The following is a 20,336-nucleotide window of genomic DNA, read 5'->3' as shown; positions in this document are numbered from 1 at the left end:
CGCCTCGGGACTCCTCCCTCAGACACGGGGGGCACGGGTAGCGCAGAGAAATAGAAGGTATTCCTTCTACATTTAAAAATTTGGGATCATGGGGTCAGTAATGAGTACTCAAAGCTAGTCGTGAGAGATGGGGGTGGGCGAGATCATCCCCAAGATGTAGGTGTTGGTCTCTACAGCAGGCTTGCAGCTGATGGCAACATTAGACCCAGACATTGCAGCATCATTTTATTGGACAAAGAGCAGTCAACTCACTGGTTTTGCCTGCTAAAATCTGGTTAACATTTAAGAAGCAACTGTGATAAGCCGTGAAACTCAATTTTGAGTGTATGGGATGTTCACGTGCTGGGGGGTACTGTGAGCAGTGAAGTCACTTTGGAAAACAGGCCTTTCCTCAAAGGGGGCAGACTAGGGACTTCCCTGGCGGTCCAGTGGTTAGGACTCCGTGCTTCCACTGCATGGGGCACGGGTTCTATCCCTGGTCGGGGAGCTAAGATCCCACAAGCCGCAGGGAAAATTAAAAAAAAAGAAAAGTGAGCCTAGAGCTGCCATGGGGCCCACAGCTCCTGCCACGGGTCTGCGGAAGAGGCCTGTGGACACGCAGCAGTGTCACTCATGGCACCTGAACAACTCGGAGGTCTGTCCACTGAGAAGTGCATAAATAAAGCACGGCATATCCTTACAGTGGAATAGCGTTACGTGATAAAAAGAAATGAAGCACTGATACAGGCTGTAACATGGGTGCTAAGTGAAAGAAGATGGTCACAGAAGAAGACTATGTGGTGTGTTTTGATTTATATGAAACACCCAGAATTAGCAAGTATATAGGATCTGGAAGTAGATTAGCCCTTGTTGGGGGCTGGGGGCAGAGAGGAATGGAAAGTGACTGCTGATGAGGTTTCTTTGCAGGGTGGAATGTTCTAAAACTAGATGGCTGCATAGCCCTGTGGGTTAGGGTTTTGTTTTGTTTTGTTTTTTCCGTTTTTTGTTTGTTTGTTTTCTGGCTGCACCATGCGTCTTGTGGGATCTTACTTCCCCGACCCCTCCCCGGCCCTCGGCAGTGAAAGTGAGGAGTCCTAACCAGGAGACCACCAGGAAATTCCCTGTTTGTCTCTGTGAATTGTCCACTTTAAATGCGTGAATTTAATAGTACGCTAATGATATCTCAATAAAGCTTTTTTTTTTTTTTGAAGAAAGTAAATAGAATTCTCACATTAACCACTAAGCCTAAAAGTGGACCAGGATTGAACGTCCCACCCTCAGTGGTCTGTTCAGGTTGGTCACAGTTTTGAAATCGTACATCGGTTACTTTTCTTCCTGCCTGGTCCACTCCTGGCCATTTCCCCTGTGCCCAGGGGACGTACTCAAGGAAAGCAAATCTTTTGACTACTAACATGAATAAATGAACTAAATCAAAATTTCAGAGACAAATCTGCTGGCAAAAATTGTAAAAAATCACAGTTAATTCCAAGATTAAAAAGATCTCCATCTATTTAAAAACTTAGTGATTTATAATAGCTTGACTCTGTAGTGATGAAATGACTAGTGCTTTCCCTGTGTAAACTTCAGACTCAGGAAACCTTAATTCATGTTAAAAATATACATACAGTACGTGTGTCTATTCTGAAATTACTCATCTATTCTAAATAAACTTTTTTCAAATCTAATCTCTATGAGGGGAGTTAGATTGTCCAAGTATTTCTAATGGAGAAGAGATAAATACTTAGGGGGAAAAAAGTGTATATAATAATGGTGAAAATAAATAAAAAGGGGAAGAAGTTTTTCTGCATTTGCTATGGGGTAAAGCCCCACCTCTCACTTGTGTTTCATGAGGTCTCCACCCTCTCACCAGAATGTTTCCCTACTCCTGCCTGCCGGCCGTTACCTGGCGTCTGAGTTCTCACTCGGGACCCTCCCCATGGGCCTCTGACCAGGTCACTGCTTCTGCTTGTCATAAACAGTTAGGCTTAGAAACGTGAACCATGGGCAGCTGCTAGGTCAGGAGAGGAATTTTGAGTCCATGTGAAGAAAGCAGACATTTTTTGAGGCAGGGACAGACTGTTTATACGGTGCTTCCTAGCCAGTGGGCCCTCAGTGAGGACTGGCCGTGCTGGTGCTGCAGAACTGGCCATGGAAGTACAGCGTGGTCTGGACACGGGCATTTCTAGTCAATTCAGGTATCAACTGTTGAACAGCTATCATAGCAAATAAGTGTCCCCCATCCTGGGTTCCTTGGTTTATGTGGAAAGCTCTTGTTTATGATTTGTTCCTCCTTAGAAGGACCTTTAGGTCATTGTCACCATGGTCATCATCATCATTTAAGTTATTATACATGCATGATATTTCTTATATGCATATTATAATTTCATATCAAACTCAAATTCTAATGCTCTTGTAGTTTTAGGAGCTATGATTTGCAATTTTTAAGAGTGATAATATTGGAGAACCAAAAAAATGAAAATCATATCATACCTAATATGGTTTCTAAAACGATGTAAGTCTTCTTTTTTCAATTTAGGCTTTCTAATGATAATATGATATTATTAGCTTATGGATACACCAGAGGTTTGTCAGCTTGCTCTTTTTTTTTTAACTGAACTATAGTTGATTTACAATGTTGTGTTAATTTCTGCTGTATAGCAAGTGATTCAGTTTTACATATATACATTTTTTTTTGATATTCTTTTACATTATGGTTCATCACAGGATATTGAATATAGTTCCCTGTGCTATACAGTAGGCCATTGTTGATTATCTATTCTCTATATAATAGTTTTCATCTGCTAATCCCAACTTCCCAGTCCTTCCCTCCCCTACCCACCCCCTTGGCAACCAGAAGTCTGTCCTCTATGTCTGTGAGTCTGTTTCTGTTTCATAGAAAAGTTCATTTGTCATATGTTAGATTCCACATGTAAGTGATATCATATGGTATTTGTCTTTCTGACTTATTTCACTTAGTATGATAATCTCTAGGTCCATCCTTGTTGCTGCAAATGACATTATTTCATTCTTTTTTATGGCTGAGTAATATTCCATTGTATATATATACCACATCTTTATCCATTCATCTGTTGATGGACATTTAGGTTGTTTCCATGTCTTGGCTATTGTAAATAGTGCTGCTATGAGCATAAGGGTGCATGCATCTTTTTGAATTATAGTTTTGTCCAGATATATGCCCAGGAGTAGGATTGCTGGATCATATAGTAACTCCATTTTTAATTTTTTGAGGACCCTCCGTACTGTTTTACATAGTGGCTGCACCAACTTATGCTTGCTCTTTTTGAATGTTGGCTTATATGAAGCCCAGGAACATTTTATTTTACTTTATTTCATTCCATTTTGATTTATTTTGCTTTTGTTTCCTGAGTAAGATCAGTAATAAAACGCTTAAGATCCCTGATACCTTGAATGTCTTTCTGAGTTTGAAAACTTTAATCAGCTTCATCTGTCATTTTATCTTGTTGAGAGAGGTTGACATTCTCTGGATAATCCTTCAGCTTTCTCCCCATCGTCCCGCACAGCCCTGGCCATGCTCCACCCCCAGCTGATTACAAAGGTCACCCCTTCCTTTAGGAACAGCGGTTATGCTGTCACCTGTGTGTCACACTCTGTTCTAGATAAACTGTTGCTGCTCTCACGTCCCCGATCTCATTGATCTCTCTGGAGAAAGGCTGATATATCTCCTTATAAACCCCTCCCTTGAATGATTTAAAGCTTGATGCTGAGCTGTACAGAGTCCTGTTTGGGTAGCCGTGCCTCAGAGAGGATGTGGCCACTCTGCATTTACTAAAAGGGCATGTGGTCCTCCCAGCGTGAGCTGCACCTGCCTTGTGCTGTCCAGAGTTCTCTGAAGGTGCCCTGTGCCACTGCTCAGTCAGGAGGGAGGCCCGCTCTGTCCTCTGGGGACTTTGGGCAGAGGGAAAAGAGGGCAGGAGGAGGTGCTAGTGGTGCATGTAAGCCTGCCGGGCAGTGCTCTCTGAGAAGCGACTGATAAGCCGGGACTTGAAGGAAGTGATGGAAGAAACCAGGGGATTTCGAGACGGAACATTCCAGGCGGAGCGGCAAGTGCACAGCCCTGGGGAGAGGCTGCAATGGCTGGAACAGAGTGAGCAGGAGGAGAAAGGTAGAAGACGGCTGGGCTGTAGAGAGGGGTGCTGGGGCAGATTGTGGAGCCTGGTGGACCAGGTCAGTGAGACTTCCAGAAGAAGGCCATAAAGCAGAGCTGCTGGTGCTTGCGGGAGCGGGAGGAGAATAGACCTTTGGATTTGGGAACTTGGGGGAAATGGCGACATCACAAGAGCAGGCGCCGTCAGGTGGTCCGTGACAGACGCCTGGTTAGATGGGCACAGAGGACGTGGAGAAGGGGATGATGGGCAGCTCTCTGGAGGGACCAGTACATGTAAAGGGTGGCAGAGAAGGAAGGTCTCGCTGGAGGGGGCGGGGGATGAGAGGTATTTTTTATTTGATGGGGGGATGAACAGCATATTTTTAGCCTGATAAGAATCATCCAGTAGAGGAAAAAATTACGTGTTTTTGTTCTCCCTTAATATGTGTGTTTCCTTGATGCATTCCTGTGTTGTATCGCCCACATCTCTCTCTCACAAGATTCTAAACCATTATGATATTAATAGCTCTGTTGTACTCTTTTTTGAGTTTTACAGGGAAGAAACGTGATAAACCCACTATAAACTAATCCCTATGTCTAATAGCCCTTGAGTTCGTGCCCCATCAAAAAAAGGTTTTTCTAAAAGAATAAGATCCAGGTTATTCACCCACATCCTCCTTGGTATTGAATTGTCAAAACAAAAACCATAGTGTGAGTACCGGTAGAACTTAACTTTGTATCTCACTAGCTATAATCAGACACTTTTCTGAACCATATGCAAAAGAAAAAAAAAAAGGAATTGCTGAAATTAAGAAAATATCTTAACACAGGTGGAAATAGTAAAAAGGATGTTTGCACAAAAAATGTCAAATGTAGTAAACAACACTGGTCCCCTGTAATAAAAGAGGTACTTTGCTGTCAAATGTGATTTTATAATAGTTCTGGCCATCATGTATGACAGAAGTTCATTTTATTTACTATCATAAATTTGTGAGACCAGGGACTGTCATTTTAACCATTGTATTGAGGAAATGTAAAACATCCTCAATACCTACAGAACGAACATGGTCATTGTTACGGGACTTAGATGAAGCGCACATCAGCTGAGCTACTTTTGTAAATTCCATGTAAATCTGGGTCTAATATAGAATTAAAATAGTCTCTACTACAAGAGCCATGAGAGAAAGAAACCCTTTTTTTTTTTAAATGCATATTTTCATGCACACATTCATGCAAATATTATATAGCCAATAGTCTTTTTTTTTTTTTTAATTATTAGCACCTTTAATTATTATTTATTTATTTATTTTTGGCTGTGTTGGGTCTTCGTTTCTGTGCGAGGGCTTTCTCTAGTTGCGGCGAGCGGGGGCCACTCTTCATCGCGGTGCGCGGGCCTCTCACCGTCGTGGCCCCTCTTGTTGCGGAGCACAGGCTCCAGACGCGCAGGCGCAGTAGTTGTGGCTCACGGGCCCAGTCGCTCCGCGGCATGTGGGATCCTCCCAGACCAGGGCTCGAACCCGCGTCCCCCGCATTGGCAGGCGGACTCTCAACCACTGCGCCACCAGGGAAGCCACAGAAACCCTTTTTTTTAAATGAGAGATTTTAAATTAACAGTGAAAACTATGTTATCAGAGCTTTAAAATCCTAACATGTTTATGAATACAAATATTACTATTTTCAGTAACTGTTAAAAGCTTATCATCTAAGCATTTTTAAACGTTCTAAATGGCAACTTCCAGATTTCTCAACTTTTTCTGATACCACGGTAAATTCCTTGTGGAAGAACATGAGAAAATGATACTCTGGTTTGACAGAATATAATTCATGGTCTTTATTTACACAGTGGAGTGTTGAACCTTACTGTCTAATCATCTAGTCCCTAAGGTAAATGCATCTCCCGTCTTCAGCAGCACAGAGTGTCGGCATTTCCGACATTTGTCAGAGACTCTAACCACCTACTGACTGCTGTTCAGTTGAGACCATTGGGATCTGAGATAGTGGGGGAAATGTGCTCACTGTCCTTCCGGGTTTCTCAGAGTTGTAGCCCTCTATTAAGTTAGATCACCAAAAACCAAGGGCACAACACACTCCAAGTGTGTGCCGACCCCCCTTTCCTCAGAAACGCCTTCATTGAGTTAAAGCTTAAAATTTAGTTGCGGTTTATATTGAGGATTTGTGTTTAAAAAGAGAAAAGCCACTGGAAAAGTTTCTCTGTCTTCTGTATTTTTAGATTTTTACTGACTACAGTTCACATCCCTTATGTAGAGGGCCACTGTCAAGAATTCCTCCTAGAAATTAGAATCAAGAAAATGTGGTGGTAGTTTTTTCTCCGGATGATCTTGCATGCTTTCCTTTTTCAAAGACGAACACTACAGCTCACTGTGTTTCCATTAATACTTTTCCTTGAATAGGGTTCAGAATTTGTCCAGTTAGAGTGCTTCTCCCCAGGAGCTAGTAAAACACATGGACTCACTTTCCTAAATAGTTTCTCTTTCAAAAACCATTTTAACCTGTCACGTTTTATATGTTCAGAGTTTTAGAAAATTCAGTCTTTTAAAATTAAATGCTGCTAAATAAACAGAAATAAAAATAAAAATAATAAATATAAATTAATATAATGTATGTAAATATATAAATACATGATAAGTGTAAATACATAAATGTAAGTAACTATGTACATATAAATAACTAGAGGAAGATTTTGGTGGCCGTGTTTTTCGTCATCCCGTGCCTTTGCCTTGTGAGGAGGCCACACAGAGCGATGCCTATTACAGCTAGAGCTGAGGAGGTGTTGTCTGTGTCTGTCTGGATCTGCCACGTTGGTTTCTGACCCTGAGCGAGTAATGTGACCACTTTAAGTTTCAGTTTCTTCACTGTAAAAGTTGGGTAACAGCAGTACCCACCTCACGGGGTTATTCTGAGATGTGTGTGTGTGATTTTTTGTTTTGTTTGCCTTGAAGTGAGAGCTCAGCCAGAGAACCCAGCGGTGTCCTCCAGACCCATCTTTCCTCACCTACAGCCTTTCCAAACCCAGGGGGAAACATTTCTTCCTATGGTAGCTCATCAATGAGTTACAATGTCCTACATTTGTAGAACATTAGACAGTTATCAAAGAGATGCCGACTGTAAGGAATTCATTTGACTGCTTGAATGTGTTTTCTTATGAATGAATAATTCCTCTCTTTTGACCCACCTCTACTCCGAGGCGTGGTCCAGGGGCGGGGGTCCCCAGGCTCGTCCCCGAGACGTGGTCTCCAGGCGGGGGTCCCAGAGGCGCGGTCCCCGGGCTGGGGTCCCCAGGCCAGTCTCTGGGTCACCGTCCCCTGGCGAGGTTCCCCAGGCCGGTCCCCAGGCGGGGGTCGTGTAAAGCGTGGCCGCCTTGAGTCGCTGCAGCCGTGCGCTCGCTGGTTCTAACTGCGCCGTCAGCCCTGGAGGCGCGGAGGCAGTTTTCTCTGAAAGAGTCAGAGAGTATCAGTGTTGAAATTCAGAAATTAGACTCAAATTCAGAAATACGTGCCTGACGAAACTTCAGTTCTTTTCCCTTGCAGTGATAAGGAGCGTTGTGGTTGATTGTTTCCACTATATTTTCAGTGGGTTTGGCGGGTGGTGGTGGTGAGCATTGCGGTCATAAAGGAGGGCAGGCTGAGACGGAGTCGAGTCCACAGGGCGTCTACACCTGCTTCCGTCTCTACTGGAGCCGCACGCCGGCTCCCACCCAGCCTCCGTCCAGAGCCCCCTCCCCTCTCTTTTGGATTAGAATGGTTTCCCTGGGCTTAGTAGGCAGCCATGGGAACCCCCGCTGAGCTGGGCGTGGGAGTGGTCTGCTCTCAGGGGGTGGGTGGAGACCCATCTCCACGAGGGAACCCCGCGCCCCTGGTCCCGGCGGGCAGTGAACCCGGCCGCTCGACACTCACTTAGACCAGATTGTTACTGCTCAGTGGCAGGAGTGGCTCCCTTCTCATTCCATTGAGTGACGATAGCTTATCTGTTTTCTTAATGAGGGTGAGGCCGCCGGGTGTTTGCTCTACAAAGTAGATAAAGATTACTCGGCCTGCGGGCCACAGGGACGTGTGGTTACTCTTCTCTGTGTCTGTGTCACTGTAGCATCTCACAAACTGTCTTTACACTGAATCACATTGAACTTTTTGTATGTTTGCCTTACAATAAATGGGTATGGGGCTTGGGAAGGAAAGTGCAGAGAAATATACATTTTTATTAGGAGAGAAATCAGAAACCACTCTCTCTGTTTAGAATAACCTTTAGTATAAATGTATCCAATTGTATTAAGGACAAAATTATTATTAGAATTTAAACTAGTTTCTTTTTTTTAATTGAAGTATAGTTGACTTACATTATATTAGTTTCAGGTGTACAACATAGTGATTCAGTATTTTTATAGATTATGCTGTTTCAAGAAATTCTATGATAAAAAAATATTTTTCATTCTGTCACCTACCTTTGTCTTCTCTGTGATATAAACCTTAAAAATATTCTCAGTCTCCTGGACTCAAATTTTCTATGCTTAATAACTTCTAAGCTTAATATCTTAAAGCCAAATGAAGCTGTTACAACTGAAAATTTTTGCATGTAAGGAATAAAAATCTATATAGATGTATTGAAATTTATTTAGCTTCTTTTTAGATTACATTTACAACTTTATTTTTTAGAAGATAAATTTAGTATAAGAGTTTTCTTGAAATTTTAAGCTTTAACACATAAAGATGTTATGTTTTCCTCTGGTCATTTTTGCCCAGACAACAGTTTCAACGGAGGACTCATCTCAAAGTCACATTGCTCACAAAATGCTCACTCCTTATCCTGTATTCTCTGTAGCATCACAAAATCTGTCATTACCGACTAATGGTGTCACACTTCTCTACCTTGATAAGCTTGAATTTCAGGTTTCACATTCATTCCAGCCTCACTTGACATCTTCCCAAACAAGCTGCTGAATGGGCAGGTCGGGTGGTGCGGTATCTTAGGATCTTCTCACCAGAGTCGCTGAGCGCTGAACGCTGTCCTGTCCTGCCTGACTGTGAGTCAGACTCCTGGCCGCCCTAACCTTCCAGACCCAGCCGTGGGAGGTGGAGGGTGGTGTGTGGGGGGAGAAGCCCTGGCAGCTGACAGGACTGCCTCCAGGCCCAGGAGCTGTATCTGTGTAGCTGGGACTGAACTCAGAGCATTATTGCTCTAATTTGAGGCTCATTTAAATGAGCTTAGTTGTCTGGTTTTCCCCTCTAGAGAAGACAGGAATTTTTTAAAGAAGAGAGAGGCTCTACGTAAGGCAGATATGCTGGCACTGCGAGGACTGATCACAACGTACCAGCTTAGGAACAGACAGGGGATTTAAAACTGGCTGTGAGGTCAAGTCCAACAGAGCACAGTGTGGTGTCAGAGTGGGTGAGCTGCTGTCTACGCCTTCGGGGCCTTGAGGGAGGCCTGAGTCCGCACATCACAACAGTGATGAAGGTGGTATCAAGTAAAGGTTAAATATTTCCATTTATTTAAGAAAGAGAAAAGTTTCATTTTTTTCAAAAAGTCTATTCAAAATTGGTTATACAAAGATTGGTCCTTGTAGGGAGTGGGTTTCCACTTACTGTGAATCACCCATTCGTTTATCTAACTCTTTCTGACCCATTGCCAGGACAAAAGTTAAGAACAAAAAATATTTTCTCAAATTGGTCACCTACTCTGTTTGCCAAACCTGATTCCATCTGTTTTTTGGTTTTTTCCCATGATTAAATTCTCCCTTAAAAGATCAAGGAGTGCCTCATATTCTTTTACTACCTTTGGTCCTTCATTTGAGGGATAAGTGCATACTTTTGAAAATTATTCAGCACATCGTTGTGTCTGAAGTTTTATGGACAATAAAAGATATTACACCAAAATTTAACATAAACATCAAATTTCATGGCCATGATATACTGTTTGTATCCTTCTGTTCTGTCTACCTTTCCTGTTTTCTAGTCTCTGCTTTCTGTGTTGTTGTTTTTCCAAAACCACTAAAAGTGATGAGAGAAGAGTTTTCCTTATCACATCATTTGTTTTTGTTCATATTTTCTTTGTTGTCTAGATTTCTGGTTAGAAGTTGCAGTTGTTAGAACTAGCCTACCAAAGATGTCATCTGAAAAAAGTTTACTTCCCTTTTTAGTTATCTAATAAGGTAAAACCTTTTTTTTTTTTTAGTTTATTTTATTGAAGTATAGTTGACTTACAATGTTAATTTCTGCTGTACAGCAAAGTGATTCAGTTATATATGCATATATATTTTTATATTCTTTTCCATTATAGTTTATCATAGGATATTGAATATTGTTCCCTGTACTATACAGTGGGACCTTGTTGTTTACCCATCTACATATAATAGTTTGCATCTGCTAATCCCAAACTCCTAAGCCATCCCTCCCTCAGCCCCCTCCCACTTGGCAACCACAAGTCTGTTCTCTATGTCTGTGAGTCTGTTTCTGTTTTGTAGATAAGTTCATTTGTGTCATATGTTAGATTCCACATATAAGTGATATCATATGGTATTTGTCTTTCTCTTTCTGACTTTGCTTAGTATGATAATCTCTAGGTCCATCCATGTTGCTGCAAATGGCATTATTTCATTCTTTTTATGGCTGAGTAATACTCCATTGCATATATATATGACATCTTCTTTATCCATTCATCTGTTGATAGACGTTTAGGTTGTTTCCATGTCTTGGCTATTGTGAATAATGCTGCTATGAACATAGGGGTGTATGTATCTTTTTGAATTATAGTTTTGTCCAGATATATGCCCATGAGTGGGATTGCTGGATCATACAGTAACTCTATTTTTAGTTTTTTGAGGAAACTCCAGACTGTTTCCCATAGTGGCTGCCCCAATTTACATTCCCACCAACAGTGGGAGGGTTCCCTTTTCTCTGCACCTTCACCAGCATTTGTTATTTGTAGACTTTTTGAGGATGGCCATTCTGAATGGTATGAGGTGGTACCTCATTGTAGTTTTGATTTGCATTTCTCTAATAATTAGCAATGTTGATCATCTTTTCATGTGCCTATTGGCCATCTGTATGTCTTCTTTGAAGAAATGTCTTGATCTTCTGCCCAGCTTTCAGTTGGGTTGTTTGGTTTTTTATTACTGAGTTGTGTGAGCTGTTTGTATATTGGAAATTAAGCCCTTGTCAGTTGCATCATTTGCAAATACTTTCTCCCAGCCAGTAGGTTGTCTTTTCATTTTGTTTATGGTTTCCTTTGCAGTACAAAAGTTTGTAAGTTTGATCAGGTCCCATTATTTTTGCTTTTATTTCTGTTGCCGTGGGAGACTGACTAATAGAGTAAAATCTTGATTAACAAACGTCTGGCAGTCCCTTTTGTGTGAATGCAGCCACATTAAAAAGAAATCATCTTCGTGAAGCATGCACAAGAGCTATGAATCCATATGCCAACCACAGACCCCTCCTAACTGGAGGTTTAACTCAAGTGCAGGCCAAGGACTGTCCCCTTCAGCCAAGCCCTGACTTCCTCCTTCCTCATGTGACTGCTTTCTCTTTATAAACAAAGTACTATCCTTCTTTTCACTCCCCTCCTCCTTTCCAAATAAGACGTGTAGGTCATTTTTGTTATTTGAAAAGTTATCACCACTATGCCTTTTCACTTAATATCTAGTTATGAAATGAACGTCTTTTTCCTACTCAGTTTAGGAAATTTTAGCGCTCATTGAATGAGGGGCGAGGCAGGAGGGAAGAGGGTTACTCAAGAGGCCTGCACTTGGAGCCGAGAGCTCCTCCTGGCCCCCAGAGGAAGGCCCAAGTAGGAGGGCACCGGGGGGCCCTCTCCCTTCCGGCTTCCCTCATTATTTTTCCTCTTATTTCTGCTAACTCTGGCGGCAAGCTCACCTCCAGGGACACGTTCTTCTTTCCTGCCCAAAGTGTGGGGAAAATGTCTTGTTGTCAGAGTTTTGTTGAAATAAAATTGGCCTTTGGAAGAAGCAGCATTTGCTAGGAGACTTAGGATGGGTGGGCCCCAAGGGGACTGCAGGGAGCCCATTCCTGCGGTTTGAGGTCGTGACCCGGGGGTTCACGGCGTTGCCTCGAGGGGGCGGGAGCGCCGGGGTCCCGGGGCGCGGCGTGGGGAACCGCCGCCTCGGTTCCGGGACGCAGCTTCTCCCGGTGTCGCCCATGGGCGCCCACATCAGATCAGACTCTCCCAGTGCTGCCTCCGAGCGCGTCCTGGCGGGGGAGGGGGGGCGGCTACGGTGGGGGAACAGAGACACCTGACCCAGAACAGGCACGCGGGGGCCCGGGAGCTGCGTTTTATCTGATTCTCCGTGATTCCTCTGCTCCTGACTTTGAGCGACCGCTCGGGAGCCATGTGCGCGGCCGGGGTCTGGGGACGCAGGGACCACTCGCCCCGGTTGGACAGGGAAGCAGCGGGGCGGGGGAGCTCTGGCCTCGGTGGCGGGTCCCAGGCAGCAGGGTCCCCGCGACACCCCCAGGTTACTCTGTACAAGCCCTCTCCCCTCACCCTCTGCCCCATTTCCCCTTCCAAGAAAAGTATGGAAAATTAAGGTTTCTCTTTGAAACGAAGCTCAGCTGTCGACCTGCCTCGGAAGGATTTCAGGAACCCCACCCGCCAACCCCAGGGTCCCCTCCGGGCACAGCCCCCGAACCCGGCGCTGGGCTCCCAGCGCCCCAGCCTCTGTGGGCACGGGCCTCTCCCCTGACAGACGCCGGGCTTAAGTGTCCTTAGCCCGGTTCCCAGGCACTGCGAGGGCTCCCTGACCACTCTCTCTAGCTCTCCTTGTGTCTGCTGTGGGAATGGTTGGACTTGTTTTTGTGTAAAATTTAATATGTTTGTATTAGACTCAGCTTCCTGTGATACTTAGAAAAAACTGTTTTAAGAACAAAATAAGTAAGATAGTGAGAAAATTAAGATGCTTTGGTGATTTATAAATTTGTGAAGTAGATTTTTTTTTTTTTTTTTTTTTTTTGGCTGCATTGGGTCTTCGTTGCTGTGCATGGGCTTTCTCTAGTTTCAGCGAGCGTGGCTACTCTTCGTTGCGGTGAGCGGGCTTCTCACTGTGGTGGCTTCTCTTGTTGCAGAGCACGGGCTCTAGGCATGTGGGCTTCAGTAGTTGAGGCACAGGGGCTCTGTAGTTGCGGATCCCAGGCTCTAGAGCGCAGGCGCAGTAGTTGTGGCTCACGGGCTTAGTTGCTCCACGGCATGTGGGATCTTCCCGGACCAGGGCTCGAACCTGTGTCCCCTGCGTTGGCAGGCGGATTCTTAACCACTGTGCCACCAGGGAAGCCCCATAGATTTTTTTAATGCCACAAAACGCTTTAAAGAGCTCCAAGTAAATTTAAAAGGGGATCTACTGGATTTTTTCTAACTGCTAAAAAAAAAAAAAAAAAGTTTTCCTTAATTTCTTGTCCAAATATTTCAACTTATATTAACTGGTAGTTATTTCAGAGGAAGATGGGAACTCTGCAATCCTTAGTTTGTTATAATGTGTTTGTATTCAAATGTTTGGAGAAAAGATTAAAGGCAAATGTATGGCTTGGGAAGAAAGTAGTAGAAGTGGTAACAATGGATTGTCTTCTAAACTGTCATCATTTTCTGGAATTACTGACATTAGCAACTCAGCAGGCATTTTACGTCCAAAAGGAGTTACTTTGATCTGCCACGCTTTACTGTGAGCTGCAACAGTAACCTCATAGCTGCTGTACTCCATGATTTGTTTCCTTCTGTTGTTTAAAAACAGGGGTTCTTTCAACTGCATGAGATGAATTCTATCATTAGAACTTTTACCATCAGGCTCAAGAAATATATTTAAAACTCATTTCTTCCAGGAAACAGGTTTCAAGATCTAAGTCTTTTATTAAGATAAGTCACGGCCTTTTCAGTTTCTCCAGAAATACTCTATTTTTAATTCCCGAGGAAAACCACAGTAATAAAAACAAATTAACCTAATAGGTTATTTTCTTTCTTATGGCACCTATTTTTATTAATAGAATTCCAGTTTACAGATTTCTTACTATTTGTTTAGTTAAAGCAATCATTCGTAACATTTTACAGTATTTTTTTTTTTTAACTTTTGGGTTTATTTATTTTATTTATTTATTTTTGGCTGTGTTGGGTCTTCGTTTCTGTGCGAGGGCTTTCTCTAGTTGTGGCAAGTGGGGGCCACTCTTCATCGCGGTGTGCGGGCCTCTCACTATCACGGCCTCTCTTGTGGAGCACAAGCTCCAGACGCGCAGGCTCAGTAACTGTGGCTCACGGGCCCAGCTGCTCCGCGGCATGTGGGATCTTCCCAGACCAGGGCTCGAACCCGTGTCCCCTGCATTGGCAGGCAGATTCTCAACCACTGCACCACCAGGGAAGCCCTACAGTATTTTATAAAGAACTTTTTTTTATATATAAATATGTCTGTTTATAAAGTCATGGACTGATTTTTTTTTTTAACATCCTTATAGGAGTATAATTGCGTTACTATAAAGAACTTTTAAAGTAAAACTTTTTGGACCTTTGCAGCAGCTCTGTGTGATCTTCTTAGTGATGCTGTTCTGCATTATCGAGCCCTTGTCCTTCCTGAGGGACACAGAGGGCAGAGCGAGCAGATGTTACCCAGCGTCAGACAGCAGAGCCAGACTTGCTGCATAATCTCCCTCCCCATGCCGTCCTCTTTTAACTGTTCCTCTGGTAAACTCAACACTGTTTACCCTTGGAGCGTGTGTTTAAAAAGAAATCCTAGACGCGTTCAAACATTACTGCTCACTCTCTATTTTCTGCTTTCGAATGACTCATTCCCATGCTTGATGAAGCTCAATTTTTAAAAAACCACCCCAAGTATTCATTGCACAGACTTCCATGCCTGGGGAAACACAATGTGGAAACTGAACCTGAGACCGTTTTAAATAAACATATGAGTTTTTATATGGTACTGCTTATTTAGTTATTTAATGCTTCTGATTTATGTAATAGTGCCAGCCCCATTTATGTCATAGAGCCAAGCTCAGCACCCTCACCTGAAAATGAAGGATATTTCTTTACTTTCCTCCTGAATGTAAGACTCCGTTAGTATAGGATAAAGTGTAGCCTAAAAATATAAATGTGCTGTATTCTATTCCATTCCACATCCTTTGATTCCAAGTTAAGAACCACTAGGTGAATTCGCCTCTAGCTCTAACATTCTGTTTTTAAATCAAATAGTGGGTGACATTGTGGTATGTGGTATTATTTTTCTCTAATAAATCACCTGCTATAGGTGGATTGTAGTGAGCTTTCTAAATCTTTGTTTAAATTGTGTGTTTTCTCCCCCACCCAGAGTAAAAGAAGCTGAAGAGGTGTGTAGGCAGAAGAAGGGAAAATCACTTTATAAAATAAAACCAAGACATGACTCTGGAATTGTAAGTATTTATTCTGTTTTCTTAACTTGTGATTTTCTTTGGCTTTTAAGCACTCTTTTTTCAATATATACAAATTCATCTAATAATATTTTAATTATTTTCCTCTTAAGTTTGAACAAATAATGAGCCTCTGACTTAAAGAATCTCCTTCTCCTTCTGCCTTTAATCAGGCCCCAAAGGCTAAAAGAATCTCAGCGTTCAGCGTTCAAAGACTAACAATTAAGATAAATCCACTGAGGGGGTGCACGTATGTGTGTGGGGTTGCTGGCAGAGTTGGGGGCCATCGTTCACTTTCCTCATCACACACGGGTCACAGCACAGCTGTTGTAATTGGATGAGCACCCTTGGGATCTAACACATGAAATGCCAGGTGCAGTGTTGTCCTTTGCCGGGACCAGGGCTCAGGCTCTGCGGAGTCGGCTGCCCAGCAGCTGTCAGCCCACAGCCTGAGTGTAACAATCCAAGGTGTTCCCTTTTTGTCCGCTCTCCCCTTCAAAATAAAATGCCAAGTTGTGCCCCCAGAGAGGAAAGGGTGGTGGAAATGACGAGTTTTCCCTTGTGATACTGTCAATGTTTTGTTGAGTGTTCGAGGGGTTGTCATTTGACCCCACAGAGTAAGTAAATGATGATGTTTTAGGCCTTAAAATAGGAGCAATTTGAATTGAGTTAGTCTAATATAGTCTAAATGGAAGATATTCAAATAACCCAAATTGGAATACGATTAAACAGCTTTATTTAGAAAAAGAAATTATATCTTCATTTAAAAGATATTTTCCTTTCAGTTTCTCTGTATAAAAATCTTATGTAACAACAAGTATTATATTATGGTTTGCTTTATGTTCTGTCTTTTTGATGAAAGTACAATCTTGAAGTACGTGTATAGAATGAGCAGGAAGAGTTATTTATTAACCACAATTACGGTATTATAAGGATAGAAGATAATTAAATCACATTAACCATGAGATGAAGCCTCGATTCAATTTTCACATTTATGTATTTGCACACATAAATATGAGAAAATGAGAAAGGTGAGCTGGTATTCTTTCATGTCAATTAGAAGCTAAATTTTCAAAACTTTTTTTTTCTCAAAAACATTCAGTGATTTGTCTTAGTGAAAATTCTAAAAGATAAAACAGATTCTACTTCTATTTTTTTTTTCCTTTATGACCTTGTGGATCTTTAACCTTTTTTCAAAGAATTTGATCCAAATGAAAAGACCTTGTTTGGGCTATTCTAAACGCCATACATTTTTTAAAGTTCTTCCTTCTAACTATAACTCTTCCCTGGTGCATTTATTTTCAGAAAGCGAAAATAAGCATGAAAACCTGAACAACGAAAAGCAGAACGAAAATGAGTCCCTGCAGCCACTTCCACAGAATTCAGCCGACCTGAGGGCAGGAAGGAAACTCATCATTTTGATCACTTTTCTTCTTGGCCTCTTGCATAATCTCTGTGTTTTCCAGACAGTTCACTGATTGTTGAATTCTACTGTATATTAAAAAAAAAAAAAAAAAAAAAAGCAAAAGCAGTAGGCCAGTGGAGAATGTGACACCTTTTCTTTTTGTAAAAGTTTATGGTATTTTACCAATAGACCAAAACAGCATGTGTAAGAGGCAGTATCTGCATTAATTCTGAACATGCTAAACAGTAACCTCCAATTTACTGATGTGCAAATTGCCCTGTCACAGTGAAACACGTTCCTTTCTACTGACGACCAGTACTCCACGTCACTGCATTTAGAGTTATGGTTAAAATGTTATTTCTAGTGAATTGTTTGTATCAGTTTCATGTCTACATATAAATTTTCTATTTTGAAATCGAAGTACCATTTATATATGTCATAGTCAAGGCTTTCCCAGCTCTTGGGTTGGTCTCTGTAACTATATATTTGTGAAAGAAGATTATCATTTTTTTTTACTCATCAGATAATGAATAGAAAACAATATAGCAAAAGGAAAACCGTTCCTATAAATCATTTAAAATAGGCAGGAATCAGAAATGAGGGTGTTTATCAACTATGTCCTTTGGGACCTTACATAAAGCCAATCTGCAGCAAAGGTCAATTAAACCAAAGTTGTACCTCTCTGTACTCTTACAATTGCCCTTCACAAAGAAAATGATGCAATACCTTTAAGGAATTTAAATAAATGATGCTCATAAAATTGTCAAACATGACTAACTGTTGGCAAAAAAGGAGTAACTTTTAGATGGATTGGCATCTACCTAGAACTTGTTAATTAAACACAGCTGCCTGAGTATTGTGACCTGATTGGGGTTGTCTTTATGTGTTATGGCAGTTGATTAAAAACTATGAAATGAGTATGCAAGGATTTATGATCTAAAGGAGACTAGGAAAAGATTTTATTTTAGTTTGTGAGGAAAAAAGTAAATCTTGCACTCTCTCTGAAAGTATTTTAAAGTCAGCTCCTGATGCGTTGTGGTAGTTTTGTCTAACATTAATAGATATTTTAAAAAATTCTTTTAATGATATGTTTTGGGGTACAGCTGTGAATAAAGGGGAGAATGTGTTGCTAATGCAAACCAATTATGGAATCAACTTAAAAAGAAACTCTGAATCATAACTATGTTTGTATTTATGTAGAGTACGGTCCTTAGCTTTCAGTCTGTAGTCGACATGCACAGACACAGTAGTGGCTCTCGGGTTGCTGTTCTGCTGTTCTCCTGTCTCCTTCGGCCCCTCCATGTGTACATGACTTTCTTCAATGATATAATAGGGCATTTAACAGAGATCGCTATGTGCAATACTGTATTTAGTGTTTCTATTTTAATTTTTCTAGGATGTTAATTTATATGAAAATAAAATGAATAATAAAAGAGTTCTGTGCCTATTGTGTATGTATCACCTAAAGATACTTGCAAAATACTTACCATGGGGGCAGAATTAAGTTAGATCGTCTATGTCTGAAGATCTTTTTTTATTATTATTAATTTAAAAAAAATAAATCTATTTTATTTATTTTTATTTTTGGCTGCGTTGGGTCTTCGTTGCTACGCACGGGCTTTCTCTAGTTGCGGCGGGCGGGGTTACTCTTCATTGCAGTGCGCAGGCTTCTCATTGTGGTGGCTTCTCTTGTTGCAGAGCACGGGCTCTAGGCACATGGGCTTCAGTAGTTGTGGCACATGGCTCAGTAGTTGTGGCTCGCAGGCTTAGTTGCTCCATGGCATGTGGGATATTTCCAGGCCAGGGCTCATGTTCCCTGCATTGGCAGGCGCATTTTTAACCACTATGCCACCAGGAAAGCCCCCTGTTATTAATTTTTATTGGAGTATGGTTGCTTTACAATGTTGTGTTAGCCTCCACTGCACAAAAACAAATGAATCAGCCATACACATAAAGATATCCCCTTCCTTTCGGACTTCCTTCCCATTTAAGTTACCACAGTGCATTAGGTAGAGTTCCCTGTGCTATACAGTATGTTCCCATCAGTTCTCTATTTTATACATACTATCAATAATGTATATGTGTCAATCCCAGTCTCCCAACTCTTCCCACCCCACCCTTTTCCCCCTTGGTATCCATGAATTTGTTCTCTACATCTGTGTCTCTATTTCTGCTTTGCAAATAAAATCATCTATACCATTTTTCTAGATTCCACATATATGCATTATTATATGATATTTGCCTTTCTCTTTCTGACATACTTCACTCTCTAGGTCTATCCACGTCTCTGCAAATGACCCAACTTCATTCCGTTTTATGGCTGAGTAATATTCCATTGTATGTATGTACTGCATCTTCTTTATTCATTACTCTGTTGATGGACATTTAGGTTGCTTCCGTGACCTGGCTATTGTAAATAGTGCTGCTATGAACATTGGGGTGCAGTTGTTTTTTTGAATTATGGTTTTCTCTGGATATATGCCCAAGAGTGGGATTGTTGGGTCATATGGTAGTTCTATTTTTAGTTTTTTAAGCAACCTCTATACTGTTCTCCATAGTGGCTGTATCAATTTACATTTCCACCAACAGTGCAGGAGGGTTCCCTTTTCTACACACCCTCTCCAACATTTATTGTTTGTAGATTTTTTTGTTGATGGCCATACTGACTGGTGTGAGATGATACCTCATTGTAGTTTTGATTTGCATTTCTCTAATAATTAGTGACGTTGAGCATCTTTTCATGTGTTTGTTGGCCATCTGTATGTCTTCTTTGGAGAAATGTCTACTTAGGTCTTGAAGATCATTTTTGTTATTCTTTGTTTTTTATTGTTGTTTTTAAAATATACATCTTTATTGGTGTATAATTGCTTTACAATATTGTTTTAGTTTCTGCTGTATAACAAAGTGAATCAGCTATAGGTATGCATATATCCCCATATCCCCTTCCCTCTTGAGCCTCCCTCCCACCCTCCCTATCCCACCTCTCTAGGTCATCACAAAGCACCGAGGTGATCTCCCTGTGTTAAGCAGCACTTCCCACTAGCTATCTATTTTACATTTGGTAATATGTATATGTCAGTGCTACTCTCTCACTTCATCCCAGCCTCCCCTTCCCACCCTGTGTCCTCAAGTCCATTCTCAACATCTGCATCTTTATTCTTGCCCTACCACTAGGTTCATCAGTACCAATTTTCTAGATTCCATATATATGTGTTAGCATATGGTATTTGTTTTTCTCTTTCTGACTTACTTCACTCTGTAGGACAGACTCTAGGTCCATCCACCTCACTACAAATAACTTAATTTTGTTTCTGTTTATGGCTGAGTTATATTCCATTGTATATATGTGCCACATCTTCTTTATACATTTGTCTGTCGATGGACATTTAGGTTATTTCCATGTCCTGGCTATTGTAAATAGTGCTGCAGTGAACAT

General features: G+C 41.6%; 1 protein-coding gene across 1 annotated transcript in view; it reads left to right on the top strand.

Moving 5' to 3' along the window:
- The window catches only part of FMN2 (formin 2), a 340,034-nt gene extending 321,748 nt beyond the window's left edge, over positions 1–18,286 (top strand). The window contains exons 17-18 of the mRNA XM_057539598.1: positions 15,417–15,498; positions 16,801–18,286. Of these exons, the coding sequence (XP_057395581.1) occupies positions 15,417–15,498; positions 16,801–16,827 (109 nt within the window). The 3' untranslated portion in view covers positions 16,828–18,286. The remainder of the gene's footprint in view (positions 1–15,416; positions 15,499–16,800) is intronic.
- Positions 18,287–20,336: the final 2,050 nt, after the last annotated feature.

This window comes from Balaenoptera acutorostrata, unplaced genomic scaffold, assembly GCF_949987535.1.
Source record: "Balaenoptera acutorostrata unplaced genomic scaffold, mBalAcu1.1 scaffold_61, whole genome shotgun sequence".
NCBI classification, from domain to species: domain Eukaryota; kingdom Metazoa; phylum Chordata; class Mammalia; order Artiodactyla; family Balaenopteridae; genus Balaenoptera; species Balaenoptera acutorostrata.
The sequence above is the reverse complement of the archived record's forward strand: the minus strand, read 5'-3'. Positions and strand labels throughout refer to the sequence as shown.